The 17,486-nt window shown below is 39.6% G+C and overlaps 1 protein-coding gene and 1 non-coding gene across 15 annotated transcripts in view; both read left to right on the top strand.

The window, feature by feature from the left end:
• Septin11 (septin 11) overlaps positions 1-17,486 on the top strand; it is a 138,016-nt gene that overhangs the window by 44,110 nt on the left and 76,420 nt on the right. For all 14 annotated transcript variants that reach the window (XM_048784811.1, XM_048784799.1, XM_048784806.1 and 11 more), the window contains exons 2-3: positions 3,811-3,925; positions 13,139-13,334. In XM_048784811.1, coding sequence (XP_048640768.1) covers positions 3,811-3,925; positions 13,139-13,334 — 311 coding nt within the window. The remainder of the gene's footprint in view (positions 1-3,810; positions 3,926-13,138; positions 13,335-17,486) is intronic.
• On the top strand, positions 9,081-9,155 carry Trnaa-agc. Its single transcript has one exon. It is a non-coding gene; the product is annotated as a tRNA-Ala (tRNA).

Raw genomic sequence — 17,486 nt, 5'->3', positions numbered from 1 at the left:
GGACCAATGAAACTAGACCTGGAGCTACTTTGCCAATTCTAATTCTCAATTTCCACCCTCTCTGGTTGCCAAAGAATTAAGGTTTTAGAGACTTTTTTTTTTTTTTCCTCCTATCTTAACACTGGGTTTTTACAGCAGCAGAAGGCACTGTGAGGTCTAGGGCTACTTGGAAACTTAGATAACCACGAGATAGCTGTGACCAAGTGCAAGGATTCTGGCCTGATGTTGACTTCCTGCATTTAATTTTTAGCTCCTCAGCTTTACTAGCTGTGTGACCTTGGGCAGATAACTAGTGTTCCTCTATTTTCATCAGTTCATTTGTGTTTGGGGCTTTTCTGGAACATTCTGATGGTCAATAAATGTTAGCCGTTATGATGATGATCACAGAATGTCTAATAGCTTGAGCCACCCTTATTTCAATCAGGATTTTCCTTTTATTGGCAAGGAAAGTGTTCACTGAAACTTCTCCTGAGATTTCATAATAGGACTGATTTGGCAGGTAGAATTTCAGTAGAATCTGGAAGGTTTGTATGTGTTAATATTGGGTGTGAGGTCCTTCCTGATAAGACGAAATAGTGTGAGTCCCTGTTCTCTGAGGGGCAGATCCCTGGGTTTGTTGTCCCAGGCACAGAGAATAATTCAGTCTAACCGCAGCACCAGGTGCTCCCTGGGTGAAGTGGCTTCAGCCCCTGGGGGACCTGAGATGGCAAGCCAAGGAGTTTGGATTGGCAGCCTGTGAGTTCTGAGATGCCTTTGGCCACAAGATATAGAGGGAAGAAGAATTAGAGAGGGATGGAATGGAGACAGGGAGGTGTGGAGTTAGTAGGAGTTGAGTAGGGGAGGATGTAGCATTGCTAAGCCTTTGGAGTTGTTGGTGGTAGGGGAGGTGGTTTCCAGCATAAGTCAGTAGTATTAACAGAAATAGGGACCGCTGGGTTTAGAAGAAAATGATTTCAGTTTTGTGAACATCAGCTTGCAGTGTAGATAGGAAACCCCAAGAAAACAGCCCTGCTATGATAAAAATCAAGAACTGGGTGAAGAGTTCAGTATTGGAGGTAAAATTGGGGGAGTCAATTATAGATCTGTGATAGTATTAGGAATGTAGGAATATATACAGTTTCTTAAAACTGGGACTATAGACTCAAATGAGATCCTGCATTCCTCCGATAGTGAGTGACAGCTAAGGAAAGTGCCCTCAAATGCTGGGTGTAGGAATTCAGTTCAGCTGCTGTGTGTGAGTCACCAGGTAAATTGCTCTGAGCCACTCCTTGCATTTCCTCCAGTGTTTTCCGGTTTTTAAGATTGCTCATGCACCAGAGGAGGAACTTCTATTTCCTTTTTGACCACCACATGCTGATAGGGCAGGGACTCTCCTTTAATACTGGAGAGAGAATTCGATTCAAATTTTGAAATTTAAAAACAGCATTATAAAATTTACGTATTTTATTTCACAAAGAAGACAGAGACTCTAAAGACGAAACTTTAAATTTCAAAAATTCCAAGACCAAAATGTTTTATAACCCTTCATTTTGTATGTGGTTTTCAATGGGTATAAAAATACTCTGTGGGTGTGTGGGTGGTTTCTCATGTTTTGGAAAACGGTGAGAATATGAGATGCTGAGCTTTGGGTTCTGGGATGAGAGCTATAATTACTAACTCTGATTCTGCCCTAGGATTGGCTCATGGGTGGATATCTGGTCTCCAGAAACCCAACAAGCTAGAATCCACAGCAGTAACCCCCCAGCCCCCCAGAAATTAAAGGAATGATTGTGATGGCGAGTGGACGGAATGCAGGATGGGGTCCTTCCTCGCCTCTTCTATGTGCAGGCCATTCATTCCCCAGCTGCTCAGGTCTGCATGGTGAGAGTGAAGCTGTTGCAATGGCGACTCCCAGCCTGGTGCGCAGCAGCAGCTGTGATGGAAACAGTTTTAAATATAACCCAGGACTTATTTCAAATCCTCCTCCCCCAGGTCTTGGCGGATGTGGTAAACACCCTAAAAATACCTGCTGTCTGAACTTTTGAGGTATCTTCAGAGGAAGGGGCAGGTACTAGAATTGGGGTTGGAAGAAGTCCACTGTTGGTAGGAGGCTTGTCCGGCTACCAGGACTGCTGCCCACTGGGCCTGCTCCCGAAGCTGTTTGGTGAGCTGTGGACCATGCCATCCTGTTAAAGCATAAGTGGCTGCTCTTGAGTCTGATATTCGCTGCTGTTGGCAGGTTTCAAGGAAACTATTCATAGACTAGACATCTGTCGTGTCCTATTGACCTCAGACCTGCAGCTGCCAGCATGTATTCATACAGTGTGTTGTGTTTTAGTTTTAGTTCACAGAATCAGAATTTTAGAGCTGGTATGGATTTTAGACATTGTTGTTAGTAAAACCATTAAAACCCATTAAATTGCTACATTTATGAAGTCACATTATTGTCTCTCTATTTTGTAACCATAGGAATTTGAAATTGGAGTCTCAGTCTTTGATTATTAAAAGAAATCACTCTCATAATAATATAATATAGAATAGGATCGTGAAAACCAGTCTTTAAAAATCATCGAGTAAGTAATTCCATGCAAAACTTTTCTTTTTTTTTTTTCCCCTTTTGTGGTACTGGGAATTGAACCCAGAGATACTTTACTTCAGAGCCACATCTCCAGCCCTGTTTAGTTTTGATTTTGAGACAGGGTCTTGCTAAGTTGCTGAGGCTGGCCTAAGACCTGCAGTCCTCCTCATGCCTCAGCCTCCTGAGTTGCTAGGTTTACAGGCTTGTGCTACCATGCCTGGCTTCCTTTTCCTTTTCTTTCTTTTTTTCTTTTCTTTTCTTTCTTTCTTTCTTTTTTTTTTTTAAAGGATCAGTGAGGCTCATTTCCTCACCTGGACTTCAGTGTTTTGAATGTAAATTTCATTGGTAACACAGCCAGACTACCAGGAATCTTGCTTTCAATGGGAAGACTCTCAGTATCCAGATTCTGGAATTGTAAAACATAATCATGGTATTACAATTGAAGGACCATCGGTGAGTTCTGTTCCCCAGGAAAGCAAGGTTTCCTGCATTATCCATAACACTCATGAGACACACATAAAGTTGTAGAAGCAGTCAGCGTTATCTCATAAAGCAGTATAAGTTACCGACTTTTTAAATGTGTGATAACTACTTTACCCCAATGTCCATCAGTACATTCTGAGAAGCTCTTGGGAGTACAAAGCCTGTGCTAGCAACTGTGCAGAGAGCAGGGAAGCCCTCACTAAGCTTGCACAGTAAATGGAGGAGATGGAACCAGTCTGTGCACTTAGTTTTTAATATATTGCATTATGGTGGTTATAACATTGCCTTAATTGTAATGAGTATATATCCTCCACTGTGAGCTTCTGAAAGCTCCTTTATATATCTGGAAGAGTGTTGGTTTGTTTAACTATGCATTGAAAATAAATTGAAAGTTTTCCTTGAGTGATGGACACTATCAAAATGGTTAGAGTCTTTTTTTTTTTTTTAATGTTAGTTAATGTATATCTGAAATAGCACTTCTAGAAGCTTATGTTTTTTAGGATCAGTACACCTAATAAAAACAATAACACACGAAGCACCCTGGGATACAGTCTGCTTTAGAAAGGAGATTTGGTGACATTGTGGAAAGAGCATGGCTTTGGAGTTGTTAGTGCCCTCTGTTGTGAAGAAGCCAAGGAGGGTGTAGACACTGGGCAGTCTCTTTCTGTCCACACATGTCAAGGAGAGAAGGGAAGAGGTAATGTCTGTAATATGTTATGTTTGGTGGTATAGTTCATGGCCTCTCAAATGTTTCTTCTTTGAAATTCCAGAATGAAGAGCTTCGAAACTTGTCCCTTTCTGGCCATGTTGGATTTGACAGTCTCCCGGACCAACTGGTCAACAAGTCTACTTCTCAAGGATTCTGTTTCAACATCCTGTGTGTTGGTAAGTGATTGGTCACCTGCTGCCCAGCAGGGCATCTGACCCTTGGATGTTGGCAGGTGAGTGTCAGAGGCATGTTTCAGGGAAATAAGGAAAATGATGCTTTTACTCATTTTCCTTCGGGAAAGCAAGGAAATAATACTTGCTTTACATAGGTAACACTGTTGTAAAGACAGAGTTGCATTTGGGCAAATGCTTTGTAAATGTTGAGGTGTTACTCCAATTATTATTTTTGTCACATGGTCAAGCAATATCAGTTTAATATGGTTATTAAAATACTTATTTTAAATTTTTGGTAGGGAGTGGGACATGGACCCTAACTAGACAATAGAAAGTTGAAAGAAAGAACTGAGATGCCTGCAATAAAAATATTCAAAAGCTTTATAAGAATCTGCTTCTAAAAGATGGGCTGAGGCTCAGTGGCATAGCACTTGCCTAGCAGGCACAAGGCGTGATGCCTAGGACCCCCTTCAAGATTATGTTATGTTATATATATATTTGTGACTAGAATCTGTTTCTAGGTTTTTCTGATTATAGTGAAATAATAATCTCCACTGAAGTCTTTTTAAGATATACTACCTGCAGAAAGTGAAATCTAACACTCTAACTACTTAACTATCCTTATGCTGTTTAAAACTTTTGCTTCTAGGACAGAAGACAGTCTAAAAATTCTACTTTATAACTGAATTTTTTTTTCAGACATAAAAATATAAATGTTTTATATAAATGTTAATATAATAATATGTTTATATAAATTTGATATAAATGTTTTATATAAAAATATAAATGTTTTACCTTAATTATTGAATTAGCCTTCTGTCTTTAGTTGGGATCTAAAAATGACTTAGTTTGTTCTTGGTAGACAGATGGAAAAGTCCAAAGGATGACATGCATCTGCAGTATATTTTATTCAGATCCCTTAAATGTTACGTGTTAGCCTAGGCCTTGGTGTATTTTCTTTCTCTTCTAGCCATATCCTCAATGGAGTGACTGAAGTACTGGGGATTGAACCCAGGACTTCACACATGTGAGGCAAGTGCTCTGCCACTGAGCTACATCTCCACTCTACTATTATTTTTAATTCTGAGGCAGGGTCTCACTAAGTTACCCAGGGTGGCTTTGAACTTGCAACCAGCTTTTAAATTAAGAAAAGGAAGGTAGAAAGCAAGGAGAAAAAAGTAGAAAACCAAAATATAAATCTTCTACTGTCTCGTCACCCTCCCTGAACACGTGACCGTGACCAGGCTAAACAGCAGGGGGAGGCTCGGGCTGCATTGTTTTCTTGCCTTATTCCTCTTTGCATCTAGATAGCACTTGAGACAGATCAAAGCCGTTCTGTATGTGGCCAAGTGGACCGTTCTTCCTTTCAATTTGACTTACTTCTGTTGTCCAAGTAAAATGAAGTGCATTTAGAAAAGGTGTGCATTCAATGTGAGAAGCACCACTGACTGACTTGTTAGTAGTGGCATTTGGGGGAGCAGATGTTTTTCTTTTTCAAAAGCTTCTTGAGGAATCCATAGCCTGTGGCCTCTGCCTTGGGCATTATGAAAGCCCGTAACATAGAAAGCCGTAGTTGCCCGGTGCGCTGGGCCAGCTTGCTGCCTGGCATTATGTCTTAAGCACTGGATAAGGAAATGACTGGAGAGAAATGGCCAAAGCAGCCAACTCTCATGCTTTCCTCCTTTCCCTGCATGAAAGCCTTTTAAAATTCAGCAGGGGATCTCCTGCACAGCAGCTAGTTCTACAGAGTGGCATAAATAAGTTGTCTTTTGGTACATGCTTACTGCAGAGCAGGGCAATTCTTCATTAGCATAGCAATTTGTTGGCTTTCTGTAGAAAATTATGCTAAATTGTAATCTTGGGGCAATTACTGTTCTGGCTTTCAAACCTCCCCGGCCCTGTCTCCAAAATCGACTTCAAGAATATATCTGAAAGCTGTGTCCTGACTCCTGCATGGTAGTGGAAATCCTGCCAGTGGAACTGGACTAGGTGGAAGGGTCAGGTCTAACCAGCTGTGTGGTGTGAGTGGTGCAGTGGCCAGCCTCTCGTGTTAAACAGCACAGTTCTGATGCTGGTTGGAATTCCTCACAGGCCACACCAGTGCTGCCCGGTTAGACTTGTAAGCACCTGCTATTCTGACTTCCCTGGGTGGGTGAGAATATCTGGGATTCTTAGATTGTGTTATGTTTCCACCCTTAAATATGGTTAAGATTAGTTTTTTTTTCAAACTTAATGATTTGATATATACTTAAAGTTTGAAAGTTATAAAATTTCCCCCTTTCACTTCCCACTCCCATTTCCATTCCATAGTGATAGCATGTAGGATCCTCCAGGAGCTTTCCACATCTTTCTGTGGTAAGAAATCATTTCTGGTGGCCAGTTAACACCACCACAATATTATCTTCCACTTGTGTAGGTGGAAGTCTATATGGGTCTGCAGGGCGGTGTCTTTTTAGGGAACCCTCCAGGGCAGGACACCTGCTGCCTGCAGTCCTTGGCTCTTGGACACTTTACTCTTTCTCTAACCCCAGCAGTGTGGCATCTCTCTAACTTTCTTGTATTTTCCATAGAGAATCACAGAGATCCAATTTAAATGCAGTTGAGACTCCCCCTAGTCCCCAACATACACTAAAAGGGTAATATGTTGAATCTTGGAATTAAGAACAGCTGGCTCCAGGGTCAGAGTGTGTCCTCAGGGCTCTATTTCTGGTTTGTGATCATGCTTGCTTCTGCTGGGCTTCCCGTTTGGGCCTTTTCCTCCAGCAACAGTCTGGCCTCCAGCAGTTACCAGCTTCGCAACCCCAAGCAAAAGAACAAGCCATTCTAGACAGGTCTTGCTGAATGTCACAGGATTTCTCTGACTAACCAGGACTGGGTCACATACTTAGGCTGACTGGGAGGTGGGATCAGTCCACTCCAAAGCAAGGGACTCTCCACAGAAAGAAGACATTGTGAGAAAGGAGATTGGGCATGGATAGACACCTACTAAGCAGATAAAAACAGCTCCCTCACAATTACCTAGGTGTGTTTTGTTTTGCTTTTACACAAATGAGATCATGCTGTTTATATTGTTTTATCAACTCCACGATAAGTCCTGGATATCTTTCCATGTCAGTATATTTAACTCTCCTATTTCATTTCCATAGCCCTTTGGAGTCTGCTGTAGTTTGGATTTGGTTTGAAAGTAGTCCTCAAGAGTTGATGTGTTAGGGACTTTGATCTTAGCATGATGATATTGAGGGTTGTGAGATCTTTGAGAGTTGAGGGGTAGTAGGAGGTCCTTAGGTCACTGGGGGAGCTGCTCTGGGATTAGAGTATAGTTCTCATGGGCCCTTTGAGTCAGTTCTTTCAAAAAGGTTATTATAAAAGAACAAGCCTGGCTGTTCCCCAGACTCTTTGGTTTCCTGTCTGGCCATATGATCTCTTCTGTTATGTACATGTTCCCACGATTGTTGTGCTGTCATCATTGAGGTCCTCACCATAGTTGAGTTGTTGCTGGCACCAGGCCCCGCAACCTACAGAACTGTGGACTAAATAAACCTCTTTTCTAATAAAGTTCTCTAGCCTCAGGCATTTCATTATAGTAACAGAAAATAGATCAATACAGAACCCTTTGGTTAAAGCTGCCATTAGGTCTTTGGGGGATATGGTGTCAGTATTAAATTATCAATTTATTCTCAGGATAGAATGCCTCAAAACCCTTTACCACAAATATTTTAAAGAAAAATACCTACATAAGAAATGATTCTCATTGTCAGTCAATGATTTTTATAGTTAGAATCTATAAAGAAATGTTCTAGATAATCAAAACATTTGGACAGCCACATACAGGATTAGGTGTCATATTTAGCTTAAAGCTGTCCATAGTCATTTCTTTCCAACTTTTCCTCCTACTATTTTTTTTTTTTTTATACATTATAACCATGTGATATTTACTTTCATGTGATAAATATGGAAGGGGATTGAGGATACAAAAGTTACAGTTCTATTAAAGAAGTTTTTTTTTTTATCAAAAAGGCTGTAGAGTCATAATTTCATTTTGTAACAAGAGCTTATAGGTAGAAAGCAGAGGAAAAAACCAGGACAGAAACTGGTATGAATTTACTCTAGTTTCAGAAATCCTGAATTAAGTTTCCACTGTTAGAACCCCTCTCTGTTGAGTCTTGGGAATAAATGCAATAGAGCGAGAAAAGTTTTCACTTACCTAGGAAGAGAATTCTGATGCTAATCAGATAACAAAATACCCTGGAGTTAATGGTTCCCCCACTCCCTATTTTGCTTACAACATGTTAAACTACTCCCTAAACTACACTTTAGTTTAAATAAAGCCTTTATGTATTATCCAGGCTGTATTTCTCCAAAGAATCTAAATTAGATTCTAGTATTCAGCCTCTTTTCAACATTTTAAATGTATGTATCTTTCTCATTCATTTTCCAAAATGATAATGCTCTGAGAAGCCTCATCTGCATTGATCCAGCTGTGTGTCAGTTCTTGGTGAACACAGAAAGATGAATAAGATTGTGATATTTCTGCTTTTGAAGAGGAACAAATTCAATAGAAGAGTTAAAGAAAATTAGTAGTACATTTAGAAACTAGATTAGTTTTTCTAAATTCAAGCTTAATTGTTTTGAGGAGATGAGAGAAGAGGAATAGAAAACAGACACGTTTAAGGTTGTTTTAATTAAGGCCAAAAGTGTCAACACGAACGGTAAGGCTTAATAATCAAATCTTAAAAATTGTGATTCCATCTTTTTCCAGGAAAAGTTATGCATTGCTTATAAGGTAAAATGAATGAAGATAAAATTGACTCCAGAAAGTAAGGTGAAGCCAAAGATAGAGTCAGAGCTCAAATTTCCTGATAGCAATTAATTTGTGAGGGAATACATTTGTCTCTCAACTTAGTGGTCATAGCACGGAGAGAATTCTGATGCTAATCAGATAACAAAATACCCTTGAGTTAATGGTTCCCCACTCCCTATTTTGCTTACAACATGTTAAACTACTCCCTACTACGCTACACTTTAGTTTAATAAATACTTTATTTATTGAGCACATATTACATGCCAAATAGCAGTTAATAGTTTGACAAATGACAGATTTATAGTGTCTACAATATAAAAACAGAGATAATTTCTCTGGAAAAATACACCTGGAGGGGCTGGGAATGTGGCTCAGTGGTAGAGTACTTGCCTAGCATGTATGAGGCCCTGGGTTCAATCCCCAGCACCAACAAAACAAACAAACGAGATATACTTTGGAAATTTTTCTCATGGATTTTCAGAAAAGAGATGGGGTAAATATGCTGTTTAGATTGGAGGGTATCCTCTAAATCAGTGCAATTGATTGATGATGTAACATGTCATAGGCTGTTCCTTCAAGTTCCCCGTGCAGGCTGGTGGTGTTGTGCTAGAGCAGGTTTCATTGAAGATGAAGGTGTGAGGAGTAACAACACAGCTTATAGGCTTACAGCTCTCTGGTAACCCAGCTCCATCCAAGAATAAAATCTAGACTGTACAGAAGGCAGGCAGACTAGCCAGCCTGATTACTTTCCTGAGTAGCCAGGCTTGGCAGTTAGAGCCGAGGATGCTAAATCGTACATCAACTATTTGATCAATTTGCAGTTACCTTTTAATTAAATTAATAATACGATCTTTCCGATGTTTTTTTCATATCCACCTTGGAGCTGATAGGTGAGATAGGCCTGAGAGTAGAGTGGAAGAGGGGGGATGCTTTCCCCTGGGATGTGGGGGGCATGTTCGCCAGCACTGGGGCGGCAGCAAAAACAGAAACCACAGATAGCACTTCACGAGTGACTCTCTAATTACTCCCGTGACCAAGTGTTCAGGCAGATGAATTGACAACAAATAAACAACAAACCAAAAAAATCTACCAAAGTGGCAGATCTCAGAATAAATCATCACCATGATCTCATTTTCATCTTCAGTTAATTTTAATAAATGCCTGGTGTGTCTGGTACTCCTCTAGGGAGTCTTCTGCAAAGTCTATGTGAGTCGTTGATTTTCTGAACATATTGTTATGGTTGTTTGGTTTGGACTGGAACCTCTACCTCATAGGCTCTGAGTTACTCAATTAGAAAGACACTTTTTTGTTGCTCTTGTGGGTCCTCAAAAGTATAGACAAGGCCCTTCCTTCAAAGTTCAGAGAGGAGTCTCAAAAGCCAAAGCATTGAAGACTCCGCTAATTCCTTTTATTCCAGAACTGTCATTTCCTACTGAACTGCCTTGGTGAATCACACCGCTGCTAGCATCGCTGTGCCTAATTATGGCTCTCAAAAGCACAGAGCATAGAAATGGAAAGCAAAACACTCTGAAATTTAGAGGAACAGTGGTTTTTTCAACCCATTGATTAACCCTGTGCTCTAAGTAAGGCCTGGAATGCTAATTGTTCATAATTTCCACCTTAATGTAAATGATCATTAAGATTACCATGCCTTAAAAAAAAAGTTATGGTGCTGTGGATTCACGTGTGCTAAGTAATTCTCAACCTAGTAAAGGAGATGGTAATTTCATTCCTATCTAAGGAGCCTAGAATTCTTGCCTTGTAAATTGAAGTCTTTATTGCTGTCCTTAGGGAAACAGATGAAAGTTAAGTAGGTCACTTTCTACTGACAGAACCTTTGACATTTTGGAGAGATTTTTATAAGGGTGCTCTGATGGTGTCCTATGTCCATGACCTGAAAATAGGTAAATCCTGTAAAGAAGTTGGCTATCCTGGAGAGTGTTACACACACAACGTGTGCTTACACTGATTCAAGTACTATTCGTATTGAGTTGCCTATCAGATTCGTTATAAGAGTGGGAACCGTGTTTTATTTCTTATCCATTACACAGTAACTTTGTTTTGCTTAAAGTTGATTTGTTAAGCCATGAATTGTGATTATGAGCTTGTTAAGCTCCATCACATTAGGGAGCAGAGACTGGTTTATTACTTGTATTGATGAGGTTTTTTGTAAGAGTATTCAGGGAAATAGGGAATACAGAACATAGCCAGACCTCAGAACAATCTGGAACGACATTAGGATATTACAGAACTGCGGGCAGTGTCATTATTTGTTTTTGTTCAAACCTTTATCCCCACACCTATGCTTGTTACATAGCAAGTATTCAAGTATTAATTTAATAAATGGGTTTCTGATACTTTATTCTACTGTATTGATCTGTTCTCCTCCTAGATTCCCGGCTAGTGGTGTATCTACAGAGAGGCTTCTGTTTAATAAAAGCCTTTGCTGTCTCATGGCTTTTGCTTATTTCCTTCTCTCTCTACCTCTTTCCTTTCTCATGCCTCTACACTGTGTGCAGATTGTATGTCTCCACTTCAAATAGAGACGTTTCGATTGGATGGGTGCAGTATGCATAACAGTCAGGCTTTTGTGATTGTCTTCAGGTCAGGAGCCGAGCCCTGGCCCACTTATCTGTGGTCAACTCACAAGGTCACAGGGTATAAAGTCTGGTCTTGCTCATGAGAAGAATGCGGTCATGGTAGACATGTGGAATGTTATTCCCATAACAATAAATTAGAGTCTGTTATTCAGCTGTGTTCTAGACCAGATTCTAAAACATTAGCCCTGTTCATTGTTGTATTCCCAGAACTTAGCACAAATCTTGGCACTGGAAAAATATTGGCTAAACAGAAGCTGATTAAGGAGGAAATTCTGTGATCTTAGATCAGGGACATAGTGTGAAAGGTTAAAGAGTAAGGGAAATGCACTTGAACAACTCTTATCATATAAACCAATCATAGTAAGTGGCAAGCCACAGAGGGCCTCTAATCAAAGAAAGTATGCATCTAGGAAGACTCCATCTTACTTTAATTTTGGATTATGTTGGAAAGCAGCGAGTATAATACAGAACTTCTAATTAACAGGTTTTGTCCTTATTGTGGGAGTAGCCCTAAGGCTACAGATTCTGAAGCTTTTCTTTTTCTCATGGGATGTCAGCATCAAAGTCATTACTGCAATCCTTCAGATGAGGGAGTGTTTCTAGGAATGTCATCAGCATAAAGATTTATTGAAAGGGCTCCTAACCATTGGCATGTTTAAATTGACCTAGAAATTGGAGACATTTTTTAGATAAGAAAAAATAAAAATAAAAAAAGAAACACCAGAAAAGGCATCTTTCTGGTTAGTGTTTCTTAGTTTCTACCTCTCTGTCTCCACCATCATATGCCCAACCACCTTATCTTTGATTTAACAGCAGAATTAGAGAGACCATTGCTTGGTCCCATTTTGAAAGTTGAGCTGAACTTCATGGCTCCACATTTGGGTCCCACCATTGGATTGGTAGAGTTGTTCCAGGTGTCTGCCACCCTGCTTTGTACATATGAGGGTCTTGATAAACATTTATGAATTGGAATTGTCAGTGTAAATTAATAATGTTATTACTTAGCACAATTTAATTTCATTATCATTAAAGGTGACCAGGAAACTGGGAAGACTAACAAATGTTGGCCATCTTATCTCCAGCTGAACAGAGAAAGAAAAGTAAAGAAATATATTTGGAAAATACCAGGCATGCAGTTTTCTGTGTAATAGTAAAGTCAGGATGTTGTGTTGATTGAAGGTCAATGTCTGAACTGCACATACCTGGGTTAGAACCCTAGCTCTGACGCTTTGCAATATAACTTCAGGCAAGATACTTATCTAAACCTTAGTGCTTCATCTGGAGGAAAGGAAACCATGGTACCTATTTCATGGGGGAATAGTAGGAACCTCTTGACATAGATTTTTGGCATAAAGTAATTATTATGGTCAGGAGAGTCTTTTGAAATAATTCTTTTCTACAACATGGAATTTTTGTTGTTCTTATTGTTTAGTAACAAATTCAACAATATAGTTTTTCCCCCTTAAGTAATTCAGTTTTGCATACCAACATTTAGGAAAGATAAAGATATAGTTTGTATCCTTATAATACGCAAACTGACCAGTCAAACTCACAGGTACTATTTTTCTACCCTGAGAAGAAGAACGTCTTTAAGTCCAAGCTCTTTTCTGCTGAGTAGTTTCTGAAATTCAGTGAGGCATTTCTAGGTAGGACATTCCTCAGGACATACGTAGAAAAAACTCTCTTCACAGCAGGATTTCTGGTAACATGACTCTTTTTTTTTTTTTTTTTAACTTTGCAAGCATGATTAAGAAAAAAATACTGATGAATCGAACTGATAGACGTATTCTCTGATGTTTTTCTTTGTGGTTATAGGTGAGACAGGCATTGGCAAATCCACATTAATGGATACTTTATTCAACACCAAATTTGAAAGTGACCCAGCTACACACAACGAACCAGGTGTCCGGTTAAAAGCCAGAAGTTATGAGCTTCAGGAAAGCAATGTACGGCTGAAGCTAACCATTGTTGACACCGTGGGATTTGGAGACCAGATAAATAAAGATGACAGGTGTGTCTTGGGATTTTGTGGGGATGTAACTTGATGTGGAAGATAGTAGATTCCATTCCAGGTAACTTCAAAGGTGAATTATTTTTGGTGTTCTCTAGTTGTGGGGCTTCATCCTCTGTCACCTGAAAGATAGGACATTCTTGTCCTCACAGAAATTTTCTGAGAATATTCTTCCTTGAGGTCAGAACCAGACAACAAATTGATTCTAGGTGGTCTAAGCAAAAAGAGAAGCCTGTTAGAGGAGTAAGGTGACTTATGCCATTTTTCCAGAAAAGTGTTTGCCAGGTTTTGGGATTTCCTCATGTGGAAAAGCAATCTATATCCCAGGCACTGCATAGAGAGTGTTTGCAGAAAGCCTGCCATCAATCACCTTAAACTAGCTGGGACCCATGGCACTGGGGAGAGGGTCCTAGAACCTCTACTACATCTGTCCCAGATAACCAAGGGCCTTCACCCCTGCTTCTCCCCTAGTGAAGCCTCCAGCTGTGTTGCTCACTTCCTGCTTCCAGATCTTGGGTGGCTGCATCCATTTGGCAGAGACGAAGCCACATCCAGAATACTAGCTGCAAGAGAGTCTAGAAAATGAGGTTTTCAGGGTTTTTTTAGATATGCAAAATAAGAAAATATTAAAAAGTAATATCTGCTATGCTCTTCTAGTCCCTGAGGCAGAATGAGATATTTGACTTAATCTGCAAATTTTTACTGATTTGGATGAAAACTGAGAGTCATTGTGATTTTGCATAAGAAACCACAGCCCAGGATTTAGGAGACTGTATCGTGGTTGGGTTTTTGACTGGTGACAAGCATGGACCTTAGGAATGTATCTAACTTTGAGGGATTACCCTAGGTGTTTGCCACTCTGACACTTCATACAGTCCTCTTCTCACGTGGAGGCCTGAGGAAGGACATTGTGAAAGGTTAGGCCTTGATGAGGAATATTGTTATATTAAGGTTATAATCCTGTACTTTGATGGCTTTTGTGATATTACCCCTAAAAGTGATATTACTCCTAAAACTCCATAGTGAAGAAAGCACTTTTATGCATGATCTGTTGAAATGTATTAGTGAATTTCTGATTGGTAATAGGATCTTAATGTTGATGGTAGTGGTATGGCTTGAGGCTCTTCTGGAGAGGGAAGCTGCTCTGTTAGGCAGAACTTTGCAGTCAGAATTGCCAAATGGAGTCTGAAGAGCAGTTGGGGTTTTGGTGAAGACTAATGAGGATTCAAGTCAATTGAATAAAATTTCCCCTCCTAAGCAGAGATAATTGAGTAATTGATGCTACAGAATTCTGTGCATCTATGGAAAAAACACTTGTTGAACTTACTTAAGAAATTAAATATATATTTAACACATACATACTTTTTATTTTTGGTACCAGGGATTAAACCCAGGGGCGCTTAATCACTGAATCACATCCCCAACCCTTTTTTACTCGGGAACAGGGTCTCCCTAAGTTTCTTAGGGCCATGCTAAGTTGCTAAGGCTAACTTTGAACTTGTGAACCCTCTGCCTCATCCTCCCAAGTCTCTGAGATTATAAGCATATGCTATTATGCCTGGTTAAGAAATAAAAATATTTTAGGGGCTGAAGCTGTAGCTCAGTTGTAGAGTGCTTGCCTAGCATGTGTGAGTCATTGGGTTTGATCCTCAGCACCACATATAAATAAATAAAATAAAGGTATTGTGTCCATCTACAACTAGAGATATTTTTTAAAAAATAAATAAAAAAGAAAGAAAGAAAGAAAATTATTTTTAAAGCATTTTGGTTCAGTAGTTTGTGTATAGATGGAGGCTCCTAGCTGCCAGTCAAGCCTTGTGTATCAGTCATTAAAACTGGTATGGTTCTTCACATAAGCTTGAAGATATAATTAGAAAATAATATATAGTGAGTTTTTATTTTATAAAATACATATAGCCCATTTACAAGGACATATAAGTTTGGATTTTTACTGTGAGCTGCTGTTTGCGCTTGCTTAAGGGAAGCTGTTAATTCTTAACCTCCCAATACACAATCCCCATGTTAATTCTACTTCCAAGATCTAGCTCACTGTCCTTCCCAACACCAGTCCTGTTCTTTAGTCTCAACTTCAGATAGCTTGACTGTTTGAAAATGTAAATTCATTCTCAAAAGAGGTTTAAGAAACTATCCGGCCCAAAGATATTTCTAGAATGAGACTTCCAGAGACATTTTTGGGCGTGACATTATGAGAATGTCTCACCCCTTAAAGACACCAGTGTGTAGAAATAAGTTGTATATTTGTTTAAGGCTTCATTAATATCAGAGTTTTCGTCTTTTTAACTTTTCCTCAAAATTGTGTTTCCTCAAAACACAATATACATGTGTTTTGTAAAGAGGAACTTGAATTATTTTTATGTAAAAATGTGTATTGTCTAGATATATTTCAACAATTCCTGATTTAAGTATGAGCAGAGCATCTCAATAATCAGAGAGAAACATTTAATTAATTCTTGGAGCACCGAGCTCTTTATCTATAGAGCACTTGAAATGCTCTTCAATAGACCTTGTCCTGTGTCTATTGTTAGATAGGAAGATTTTATTTTGCATCTGGTCAGAATGGACTGTCTGTACATTGTGTTGGGGCAGGGACAGCTAAGCTCTGACTCTGCAGCTGAGTAGTTGCTCCTCACTTGAGACCTCAATGCCAAGTCATGAAGAAGAGGTTCCTGCCTAAAGGCTGGTTTTAATGCCAAGTGAAATAAATGAAGAGAAAACCCTGGCATCAAGGAAGAGAGAGAGAGAGAGAACACGAACACAGTGCTTTGTGGGAGCTGGGGAGAGTGCCTGGGGCTTCTGGTCATTGTATGGTCACAGAGCACACCAGAGCCAGGCCTGTTCCTAAGCTCTCAGGCTGGACAGATTCTCCCTGGGGTTAGGGAACATCATGCTTTTATATTGGACTTTTTCAGGATTCCCACTTGAGTAAGAATCATCCTCCACCTAGCATCTTGCTACCAAGATTCCATGTGCTTTTTCAGCTTAAGAGTCATTGCCTCAGTGCCTCCCCCGAATGGGGACCTCCCCTCTGGCTGGTGGTTATCACTCATCAGTCCTGAACAGCAAATAGTTGAAGTTAGTGCAACGTGGAGCCTCATATTTGTAGCTGGAGTCCTCTTTAAGAACTGATCTGACTCATTTGGGTCAAATAATAGTTACCAAGGAGATTTAGAAGAGAGGAAGTGTGATATTAACCTAACCTAGATACCAATATTTTTTTCCCTCTGAAATTTCTTGACAGCTGTTGCATAACTTCTTTGAATGGCATTTGAAATTCCCCATTCCCTTGTGCCTCAGAAGGCATTGTTGACACTGTTGACTGTAAACCCAAATCACGTGTTTAAAAATAGTTATTCGGACAAGCTCTGCTTTCATCAAAAAATTGGAAGTAGAATATGCATTTTTGCATCTGTATGTAACCACATGGGAAAGGATGTGTGCCTTCTGTAACCCATGATTATTTTTACCTACTTCGGGGACTAGGCAAGCTTTTTTTTTTGCCATAGATGCAAGACTTTAAGAATGTCCCAGTTTGTTTACATAGGCTTGGGACATGTAGCATTCCTGCATCATTATCTCCTTTGACCAGGCTAGCTAGAAGGAGGCAGGAAGAGAGATCTGGTAAGGTTTCCTGTTATGTTTAACTCCTTGTTGTTTAAGGGTTTCCTTGCTTTGACTGTCTGTATTCTTCGGTGAAAAAGGAAGGGGTCTGGAGACGAAAGGAAACTATATTTTGCTGTCCAACTGGAAATAGAATAGTTAGTTTGTCCCACATTTGAGAGATGGGAGGTGGCTTTCCATAGGGTATCACAAATTGTGATAATAGTCCTGAAAAGCCTGAATAACCAAAACCCATTGAGAGAGAACCCTCACGTTCACCAGATGTTTATTAGAATTATAAAATAGAAGTGATATGGGCTGTTTAGCTGTTAAATTCTAAGATTTTAATGTTTTCTGGTAGAGGTAGTGTAGGGGTAAGAAAAGTTGTTTTGGGCTAACAGCAAGATAAGAGAGAAACTTGGTAAGTTTGCCATTGTGTTAAAATGATCAGTGGGTAGGTTGGATGGATAGAAAAGTATATTAAATAACTTCTTCCATTACTTTTAGGGTCACCCTTTGTGATTTTATTGCTTT

Source organism: Marmota marmota, unplaced genomic scaffold, assembly GCF_001458135.2.
Source record: "Marmota marmota marmota unplaced genomic scaffold, marMar, whole genome shotgun sequence".
NCBI lineage: Eukaryota > Metazoa > Chordata > Mammalia > Rodentia > Sciuridae > Marmota > Marmota marmota.
This window is presented reverse-complemented; position numbering and strand designations above follow the sequence as displayed.